The sequence below is a fragment of the Barbus barbus genome (genome assembly GCF_936440315.1).
Source record: "Barbus barbus genome assembly, chromosome: 11".
Classification (NCBI taxonomy): domain Eukaryota; kingdom Metazoa; phylum Chordata; class Actinopteri; order Cypriniformes; family Cyprinidae; genus Barbus; species Barbus barbus.
Window position 1 is genome coordinate 5,629,921 of NC_136739.1, and position 11,489 is coordinate 5,641,409.

Consider the following 11,489-nt stretch of genomic DNA (forward strand, 5'->3'; position numbering starts at 1 on the left):
AGTTTGGAACAACATAACAGTGAGTAAATAATGGCAGAGTTTACATTTCTCTTTTGATGTGATGGATTGATCATTTTAAAACTAAAAGAAAAAAGAAAAAAATCTTAAACTGAATTTACTTCCTATCCGGGAATGGAGTACTATTGCTTATTCTATTCTGACCAAAAGGCATGGAATTGTATGATTCACACTTATTGCTTTAGCCTCCTTAGTGGGATTTGCAAATGACTTATGGTCCAATTCGACCTGACTCTAGCACCATATGTGGAGATCTTCACCTTTTTTTATGCCAAGAGGTGTGGCTGTTACGGCCAGCTTTTCCATCTGTGTGTGGAGCTGCTGTGTGATGGTGTGGGACTAATGTGCCATTCACATTGAAACAGTCTGCATATCTTCTCAGATGCATAATGACACATTATGTTTGTGTGTTCAGCATCACTTACATCTGAATCACTGCAAGGACCAAAGGTTGTATCCTCAGCTGAGGTTTGGGGTCAGCCAGGTCCTCCGATTCTCAAACTCACACCTCTGTCTCTGATTACCAGAAACATTAGATGTGTTTTTCTCCGGACCAAAAGAGTCTCAGAATGACCTCTCGTCTGGCTGCGGTTCGGCTTACTCACAGTAGATATAGGACCTGCCCTGGCTTATGATGCTTTCGTACATGAACACCATGAGTACAGTTAACAGTCTGAAGGATTAGACATTAGAAGCGTTCTATGTTTAAGGCAAGACATTACAATGGAATAGACTAAACATTAACTAAAATATATCGCCATAGTTTCTCCATTTCATCAATCACAGTAAATTGAGACAATTGTTTTCTATGAAAAGTTTTCTGAAATGTCAAATGCACTGAGGCATTATCTAATTTTGTATGCAATTATTGCATATATTTTCATAACAGAAATCCGAATATTGGATAAAGCCAAGTTCAAAATCATTGTTTCATTTTGTTGATATATTAAAGGGACAGTTCACCCAAAAATGAAAATTCAGTGATTAATTACTCACCCTCATGTCGTTCCAAACCCGTAAGACTTTCACTCATCTTCGGTACACAAATTAAGATATTTTTGATGAAATCTGAGAGCTTTCTGACCCTGCATAGACAGCAAGGGTTCTACCACGGTCAAGGCACAGAAACGTATAAAGACAAAAATCAGGGGTTCAACTATAATTTCACGAAGCTACAAGAATATTTTTTCATAACGACTTAAAATGATTTCTTCTTTTCCACATCACTCTAGGCACCATTATGGAGAGTACCATTAGAACCATTTTAACCCTTAAAAGCCAAAGGTGTTTACAGAGTATTTGGATACCTCTTTTTATTACTCCATAAATTAGAAATACTGTCACCAGTCAGAAAAAGATGTTTTCACCAAGTTTTTAGCCATTAAAGGGAAAGTACACCCAAAGAAACGGCAGTGAATGGGGGTTGTAAGAAAAATATTAATATTTTCAACTTTATAAACTGTAACCTCTAGCTTCCGCTAACTGTCGTACGTGCGCACACAAGGAAGAGGCATTCCAGAGGATGACACAGGACACAGAAGCACAGAGGACAAAGCAAAATAAACACCGGTTACAAATTAGAAGTATAAAATGAGGATTTGTAAAGAAAAATGTTGGAGGATTTGCTGTTAACAAAACACGGTTCTCACGACACTAGCATATTCTCACCAGAGCTTATGCTACACCTACATCCTACGTCATCCGCTGGAACACTACTCTCTTGTGAATGCACGTACGACAGTTAGCGGAAGTTAGAGATAACGGTTAATAAAGTTGTAAATATGGATATTTTTCTTACAAAAATGCATAGATTTGCTTCAGAAGGCCTTTATTAACCCCCGGAGCCACGTGGAGCACTTTTTATGATGGATTTATGCACTTTTATTGGATCTGTAACGGTCTCCCTAAGAACACCCTAGAGAGGCGAGCTACAAGATAATTAGAGGGAGGGACCCACCGACCAAACTTGTATTTAAACAAATAAATCAAACAAAAAATTTGAAAGAGCAGGAAAAATATTTATATAAACAAAACCCATCCAAAGAAACCGAAATAGCAAGCAAAATAACAAATACACACAAACACAATACTAGCACTGACGTTCAGCCTTGCCGTGAAAAGAAAACCTTATATGACCATTGCCATGTAGTTTGTAGAGCAATCCCTATGAGTTGTAGCTCAGAGTCAATTGTCCAGTGCAATGATGAAGTGTGCGGTAAGTAGAGTAATCCAAAGGGACAGTTAATCCAAAAGAATCCAAACGATGAGGTAAAGCCTTGTTACCGCTGTCCTCTGAAACTGAGCCCACCGGTTCCAAGCACCACATCAGCATCATATCCATAAAGTGGACAAATTGATGTGCATATATATAAAAAGTCCTTTTGACTGAGCTTAAAACCACAGTTTCTCAGTCTGGACTCTGTGCATCTTGGGTGCACCATGAGAGACAAACCATGCTTCCCTTCACCAAACCATACTAACTTCTCCCCTCTTACCTGGCTAAATACTGAGGAGCAGGCTACCTAGTTCCCCTAGAGCACAGGAGTAGTATGACATACAAAAACAACGAAAACAGCAGAAAACATGATAACCAAACTCTGGGTGGTTACATACCTCCTCCCTCAGTGGAAGATTTGACATACCCATGACAAAGCTTCAGGTGTTGAACATGATATGTATCAAAAGTATCTGGATTAGACACAAGAGAGACTTGATAATTAACTGGGCCCAATTTCTTTACAATCTTGGCGGGACCTTTCCACCTAGGGGACAGTTTTGCCATAAAACCGTCATCTGCTCTGGACAGGGGATGAGTTCGTACCCATACCACGTCTCCATCTTGGAATTGAGCAGGTTTGTGATGTTGGTCGTAGTATTTTTTCTGTTTAGTCTGAGCTCGCTTTACATTCTCCCTCACCAGACTAAAGAGTTCCTTCTGCCTTTCCAATATAGGGTAGGCTGGGCTGTCAGGGTCAGGCAACGGTTGAAGGGCTCTTTCCATCGGTCCTTTCAATTTACGTCCTAATGCTACTTCTGCAGGTGTAAATCCCGTGCTCTCATGCCAGGCAGAGTTAATGGCATACCTGAATTCAGCCAACCACTTATCCCACTGTCGGTGTTGAGCCCCCACATAGGACGCAATCATTGTTTTCAAGTTTCTGTTGACACGTTCCGTTAGATTTGTCTGAGGGTGGTAGGCGGTGGTTAATTTTTGAACTACCCCCCATTGTTTACATACTAGGGCAATAAGATGAGAGGTAAACTGTGTACCTCTATCTGATACAAGATGAGCTGGAGTTCCCCATCTGGTAAAGACTTCATCTATCAAAATCTTTGCAATATGAGGTGCTTTGGCAGTCCTCAAAGGAAACAACTCTACCCATTTGGTGAAATAATCAACAACAACTAAAAGATACTCATGTTGTTTAATGCTCTTCGGGAAGGGACCCATGAGATCTACTCCCAACATGAATCCAGGTTCAACTACAGGAGTGCTTTGTAGAAAACCTGATGTTTTGGTCATAGATGGCTTGTGTTTTTGGCAGGTTTGACACTCTTTACAACATTTCCAGACATCTGCTCTGATGCTAGGCCAATACACTGTCTCAAGGAGCCTAAATAAGGTTTTGAGCTTTCCCAAATGACCACTCAGTGGATTGTCATGAGCATATTGTAAGAATGGTTGTCTTAGGGCAGAGGGAATGAATAGTTGAAGTTTTTGTCCTTTTTTACCATCAGGTACACTGCGAAATAGCAAGCCATTTTCAAGAACATAGTGAACTCTGGCCACATCAAGGGTCTTTTTGCTTGCCTTAGTGACTAAGTCTCGAACCTCATCATCGTGCTGTTGAGCTGTGGCAATTTGTGAGAGGTCGACTGGTAGGTCACATGGTGGTAAAATGTTTTTGGTTGCCGTAGCGATGAGTAACGTGTCTTGAGGAGTGTTAAGACTTCTTGATAGCACGTCTGGTACCACATTACACTGGCCTTTCCTATATCTCACCGTGAAATGAAAACCTTGTAGTCTTATGGTCCATCGTATGAGGCGTGAGGAGGGTTTCGGATGCTGAAATGCCCAGGTCAAGGCTGCATGATCTGTTATTACTTCAAACATCCGTCCCTCCAGATACTGTCTCCATTTCTCGACGGCCCACACTACTGCCAGACACTCTTTTTCTGAAACAGAATAAGCTTTCTCTGCTCCTCTCAGCAAACGAGACGCATAGGCAATGACGTGTACTTCTCCATCCACTTCCTGGGTGAGAACAGCTCCCACACCAATATTACTGGCATCGGTTTGTACTCTGAAAGATTTAGAGAAGTCAGGAGTGATTAAAACTGGTGCTTGTACAAGATCTTGTTTAATTGTGTTAAAAGCTTGTTGACATTGCTCCGTCCATTCCCATGAAGCATTCTTCTGTTTCAGGGCATGTAATGGGGCTGCTTTTTCAGAGAATTGGGGAATGAAACGATGATACCATCCTGCTAAACCTAGGAACCTTTGCACGTCTTTGATGGTTTGGGGTATGGGAAATGATTCAACTGCTGAAATTTTGGCTGGGTCAGTTTTTATTCCTTCAGATGTCATGATATGTCCAAGGAATGAAAGTGATTTCTGGATAAAGTTGCATTTTTTCAGATTGAGGGTGAGACCCGCTTTATGGAGGCAAGTAAAAACTTGTTGGAGATGCTGAAGATGTTCTGGAATGGTTTTTGAATAAACAATGATATCATCAATGTATACCATGCAACATTTTCCTCGCACTCCACGTAGTACCTGTTCCATCAACCGCTGGAAGGATGCTGCAGCGTTTTTCAGGCCGAACGGTAGACACAGAAATTCATATAACCCTGCGGATGTGACAAAAGCCGTTTTTTTAATGCTGTCCTGATCCATTTCTAGTTGCCAGTAGCCACTTTTTAAATCTAGTGTACTGAAGACGGTGGATTCATGGAGACTCTCTAGGATATCCTGTATTTGAGGCATGGGGTAGGCATCCAGATGTGTTTTGGAGTTAAGGCCTCGATAATCTATACAGAATCTGGAACCTCCATCCTTCTTCTGAACTATAACCACAGGCGAAGCCCATGGTGAAATAGACGGTTGGATGATGCCTTTGTCTAAAAGTTCTTGTACTTGTGAATCAATGAATTTCTGCTTCTCCATAGAGACCTTGTAAGCACGTTTTCTTACGGGAATTTCGTCGACAGTTATGATGCTGTGCTGGATGTAATTTGTTCGACCAATCTGCTGAGTGCACACCGTAGACCAATGTACCATAAGATCCTTTAACTCCTTCTGAGTGGTGAGATCTGCATCTGCTGCTTGAGCTAACTTGTGAATCTGTTGGAGAGTTTCGTCATCACAGGTAGGCCCAGGTAGTGCAAGATAGAAATAGGCAGAGGGTTGAATATCGTACTGTTGAAAAGGAAATGTTTTTGGTTCTGGTATTGCAGGTATTCTGTACTCTGCTTTGTGGAAATCCAACACCATCCTGGACTCCAACAGAAAGTCGATTCCTAGAAGAACTGGAACAGTTAGATCGGAATCTTGCATAATGAAGAAAGTCACATACACAGACTGTCCTTGAATCTCACATCTCCAACTCACTTTGCCTAAGGAATTTTGTCTCTGCCCATTAGCCAACAGGAATGATTGACCTCCACTCGGTTGACATGCTTCCAGAGGACTTAACTGCTTCCACAACGATTGTTGAATTAGTGAGAATGTGCTTCCAGTGTCAACTATAGCAATGATATAACTGTCTCTGATGATTATGGGAAGGGAGATGTTCTTGTAGGCATGATGGTCTGGGCTTTGATCAAGTAGCACATTTCGACTGCCAGCCTGTGGTAACTTGCGCTGAGGTTCTTGAACAGTGGACATTTTCCTTTTCTGTTCCTCCCCATTGACTTGACTCCAATACCTCCTAGACTCATCAAAGTCTCTTTCAATTTGTGTTCCAATCCTAACTAACTCTCCCACGTCCTTGACAGTTCCTCGTAATAAGCTGGCGAGTCGCGGATTGCAGTTCCTCAAGATGGATTGTACCACTTCCTTCTCAGACATATCGTTTTTCCATCGTAGACATAAAGCACGATATTGAAAAGCAAAGTCCCTGAAACTCTCTTTAGCACCTTGCTTTCTTTCCAACAGTTTCCTGGCTACCACCTCCCGGTAGTCTTCGCTTAAAAACGAGTGTAGGAATCTCTCCTTGAATTGCTTCCATTTGGCCACACTTCTCCTCTCTGCCATCCACCAATCTTTGGCAGTTCCTTTCAGTACAGCTGAGAGTGAGGCCAAAATTTCATCATCACTGAGGGGGCGAACATCAAGGTATTCCTCACAACGTTCAATGAATGAAACTGGATCATCTTCAAGGGTATTGCTGAAACTAGGGAAGTCAAGTTTTACTGGAGGGTTATACTGAATTGCAGACTGGTTGGTCTGGTTATGAACATGGTTGGTCGGTAAATTATATGTCATGTTACTAGGTAGTGTGGCATCATCACGAACTAGAGGATCAATTTTTGAGATTACTGGGGTAGATGAAGATAGTCTCAACACTTGAAACTTTTGCTCCAGTTGCCGATCTCTTCTTTTCAAGCAATCTATCATAGATTGACCCAGATCCTTGACTATCATTTCCATCTGCTGTTTAACCCTTTCACACTCACGTTGAACATGATATGACATCCTATCTTCAATCTTTTTACATTGCTTAACAAACTCGTCACAAGAAACTTGCTCACTCACCACCTGACATATGTTTGCCATCTGATTTTCCAAAGCTGTGACTCGATCATTCAGGGCTGTAGCTGAAAAGTTTGCATTGTGTTCAGTTTCTCCATTTTCTTCCGGTGGTGGCAGTGGAGGAGGGAAAGAAGAATCATCCTCAAGAACATTATCCATAGCTCTTTCGCTTCCCTCATCAGAGTCAATATACAAATCGCTGAAGGTGTTTATCAAATCTCTCATTGGTTCTCTTCTGGCAGTAAAAGACTCAGAAGTGAAACTTGCACTAGGTATGACTTCATCCCCATCCATTGCAGATGACGACATCGGGGCTCTATGTGACAATAAAACTGTGAAAAAAAACTCAAGTTAAAGATTTTTTTTTTTTTTTTTTTTTTTTGGGCCTGATGGTCCCTGTTCGGGCGCCAATCTGTAACGGTCTCCCTAAGAACACCCTAGAGAGGCGAGCTACAAGATAATTAGAGGGAGGGACCCACCGACCAAACTTGTATTTAAACAAATAAATCAAACAAAAAATTTGAAAGAGCAGGAAAAATATTTATATAAACAAAACCCATCCAAAGAAACCGAAATAGCAAGCAAAATAACAAATACACACAAACACAATACTAGCACTGACGTTCAGCCTTGCCGTGAAAAGAAAACCTTATATGACCATTGCCATGTAGTTTGTAGAGCAATCCCTATGAGTTGTAGCTCAGAGTCAATTGTCCAGTGCAATGATGAAGTGTGCGGTAAGTAGAGTAATCCAAAGGGACAGTTAATCCAAAAGAATCCAAACGATGAGGTAAAGCCTTGTTACCGCTGTCCTCTGAAACTGAGCCCACCGGTTCCAAGCACCACATCAGCATCATATCCATAAAGTGGACAAATTGATGTGCATATATATAAAAAGTCCTTTTGACTGAGCTTAAAACCACAGTTTCTCAGTCTGGACTCTGTGCATCTTGGGTGCACCATGAGAGACAAACCATGCTTCCCTTCACCAAACCATACTAACTTCTCCCCTCTTACCTGGCTAAATACTGAGGAGCAGGCTACCTAGTTCCCCTAGAGCACAGGAGTAGTATGACATACAAAAACAACGAAAACAGCAGAAAACATGATAACCAAACTCTGGGTGGTTACAGACTTCAAACTCTTACACCCCATTTACTGGCATTATAAAGCTTGGAAGAGCCAGGAGATTTTTTTAATATCGGATTGTATTCGTCTGAAAGAAGAAAGTCATATACATCTAGGATGGCTTCAGGGAGAGCAAATCATGGGGTAATTTTTATTTTTGCGTGAACTATCCCTTAAAATGTCAAATATATATATCATGCAAATTAAATCTGAACAAACCCCTTTACAAAAACCTTTAGAACATAGATGGGAATAAAACTGGAAAGAACTATGTAAGTGCTACTTAAGTGGAGATTTATGGCTAGAAAAGAAAAAAAATAGTTTGAGAAAATGGCCTTTAAAGATATGTATTGTAATTGAAATCTATTAATGCAAACAGATCAAATCTAATAATAAATAATCAAATGTGTATTTTGGTTGTTTTCTTTCCATTAGTTTGATGGAAGTCCAGTTATGAAAGCGAAATAGCCCAAAATCATAAAATTGACCAAAATCATAAAATTGACCACTGCCTGTAGTGTCTAATATGTCTTGCTATACCAGATTCAAGCTGTATATTCTTAAAGGTGAAGTGAGTAATTTCTGCTCCACTAACATCACTGAATGTAACCACAAAAATAATGACTTCCATTTTCCGAATAACTCCACCCATAAATCAACCTACGAACAGATTACTTACAGTTGGCGCTACACATTAAACTATGATAAAAAATACCCACTTCACCTTCAATTATTTTCCTGTAGCTCAACTGCTAAAGCATAGCGCTAGCAATGTTGTTGGTTCCAGTCCCCAGAAATACATATATTTTACCAATAAAATGTATACCTTGATTGAACACTTATTCTGTCTGTTTGAATTATTGCCATCAGTATCCTTTCACCACTTGCCTAATTTCAATTATTTTCTGTTGGCTTTTATGTCCAATGACGGTCTTCCCATCTATCCTACATTCCTAGGATCTGTGTGTATGGGACATCTGTCTGCCATAGTGCTAGTTTGGTCCATTAGTGTGTGGTTTAGTGTGGGATCAAGATGCCGTTGTTTGCAGAACAGGCTGGCAGAAGCACTGCGGTGGAGACGAGTTCTCCCACCCTGTCTGTCCTGCTCCATGAACCAGATGAACCAGCAGGGAGGTCAATCTTGCGCTGCAGCGCTGCATAGCTGCACATTATTAGAAGGATGTGTGTGAGAGCTTCAGGATCTGAAGTCTAGGAACAAGTGACCAAGGTTGCTCATAATTTTTTGGCAGCCTCGCGCTCGCATTTTGTGCATGGAAATGCTAATGTAGAGTGATTCAGCTATGGAGATATTAGTTACTACTGTACATTAACAATTTGTTTTTTTTTTCCCCTTGTAGATTGTGGCCATATGTGGACTCTGATGAAACTCCAGAATAGGTTTCCATACTATGAGCTCAATATGCTGGAAGAGATCGTCAAACAGTGCAATGGCAATTACCAGCAGGCATATGAGTTGCTTAATGTGTAAATATTTTCTCTTCAGTGATAGATTGATCCTAATGTTGTTTTGTGAGTAATTAATAATTTTGGTGTGAACTGTCCCTTTACGTAATGAAGATGACGAGCTTAAACCAAAAAATCTAGTGTCCTTTGAACTGAAACAAAAAAATATTTTTAAGTTTGTTCAGTTATTTTTGCTCTGACACTAAATGGATTGACACTTAGTCACAGAGAAAAGAAATCAAAACTATAAATCAAGATTTGAGTCTGCTGTGGGAACTTTTATGGATCCCTTGAGTACAATTCACAGGCTAAATGATGTGCGTTCACTAAATTCAAAGGCTAATTTACAATGAGGTAAAGGACTGAGCTCATCCACCATAGGGATGGACAGTGAAAAACCAAACCATCATACAGTTCATTAGCTTCCTGAATGCTGTATAGGTTTCTGCTAAAACTGCATTCATTTAAAAAAGCAGCCTCTATGTATGTGAAATTGAGTGCAACAGATGAGTTCCTGAAATAAAAATCATTTTTATTGTGGATTTGTGCTTTTGTTGATGCTATTAGTTTTATTATTTCAATTTATATTTTAAATAATTGTGTTTAACTGCAAAGTTTCTGTTGAAAAACATCTAAATCAGAGAATCGCAGCAAGAGAATCAAGATTAAAAGAACTCTTCAGCACTCCCATGAAGCACTGCCAATGATATATTCATAACCTACTCACATATTTGTGTATATATTTATACATATCAATCTATATTTATACATACATACATTCATTTTATTTTACATCACTCACAATGCTTCATGAGATTGTAGCTCTTTCCCGTGTTAAAGCCGTTAAGTGCACCTCTTAGCTGGATGGTTTGGTTCAAGGCTTAAATTTTCTTAAAGACTTTTTTAAAATTTGTATGGGAAAATAAGTGGGCAATATATTCTGGAACAAATGCGGCAGAAAAAGTGGGCAGGCACAGTTGCACTCTATTCAGCAGATTTAATCCTGGAGTAATGGAAGAGACATTTCATGGGTGCGTCGTCCTAAAAAAAAGATTTGACGGTGTCCACATGTAGAAAAAATAATAATAATATTTAAGTTCCTGGATTTGTATTGATGTGTTTAGAAAATTGCCTAAACTACCACAAAGTAAAACTCAGCATCTTCATTGATAAAGTCATTTTACAAATATGTATAAGAGAGACACAAATGGCACCAATTTTGCTGATGATAGAGAAAGAGCTGGTGTTTTTGACTCAAGGAATCAAGGAGTTCAGGTTCAAGTGTGGCCAAAACATAAACTTGTACATCCCGCGGAACAGTTTTCTTGCTCTTCAAAGATTTTTACCCTGCTTAGTGAACAAAATAATGTGGTTGATTCTGTGTGAATTGTTTTTGTTCAACCGCGATCAATCGTGTTCCTGCACAGGAAAAGTTTCTCATGTAAATGCGTTCGCTGCATTAAACATGCCATTTCCTGTGACAGCTTCCCTGTCTTTTGATGAGCGTATTTTTTGCGAGTGTGTTTTCCTGTGTGCAGGGTGGAGAGGTAGTTGTGGAAAGAGCGGTTCCCAAGGTAACCCAAACTGTGTTTTTTCAGACACGATACCAAGAAACATTTCCGAGAGGTGTTGTTCTGGGTCATTGAAACTAAGAGGGATCACGCTGCAACGTCATATCGCACAACTCTGATGGCCCAAAAATCAGATTTGTGGTAGGTAGGTCTACCCTGATTACCTCAGCAGCATTCAGGGGGATTTCCTGTGGGTGGTTCCCCATCTGAATTAGGTCATAACATTACCCATATCACCCAAGAATTCTGGGGGGAAAATAATAAAATCTACAGACAGCTATAAACCACAGCATACACCCAGCAGATCTGGGGTCCATTATCCATTGGTGTCGAAAAGACAAATACATTGATTCTCTACGAAATTACCCCTTTTGTTTTTCTCTTTGACCGTTTTCCAAGCATTGTGAGGTTTCAGTTGAGGACTCATGTGAGTTGTCCTTTCACGCTCGTATTATTCCAAGGTTTCGTCTAAGAGAATGAGTCATGAAATGCAGCTTTGCTGTATAGAAAAATAAAACCGACGAGATCGCACAGGCTCTCGTGTCTGCGAAAGA

General features: G+C 40.1%; 1 protein-coding gene across 1 annotated transcript in view; it reads left to right on the top strand.

Annotated features, from left to right (window-relative positions):
• Positions 1–9,904, top strand: part of LOC306876871 (epithelial-stromal interaction protein 1-like) — a 30,364-nt gene extending 20,460 nt beyond the window's left edge. Inside the window, exon 11 of the mRNA XM_079428311.1 lies at positions 9,259–9,904. Coding sequence (XP_079284437.1) covers positions 9,259–9,389 — 131 coding nt within the window. The 3' untranslated portion in view covers positions 9,390–9,904. The remainder of the gene's footprint in view (positions 1–9,258) is intronic.
• The last annotated feature ends 1,585 nt before the right edge of the window (positions 9,905–11,489 follow it).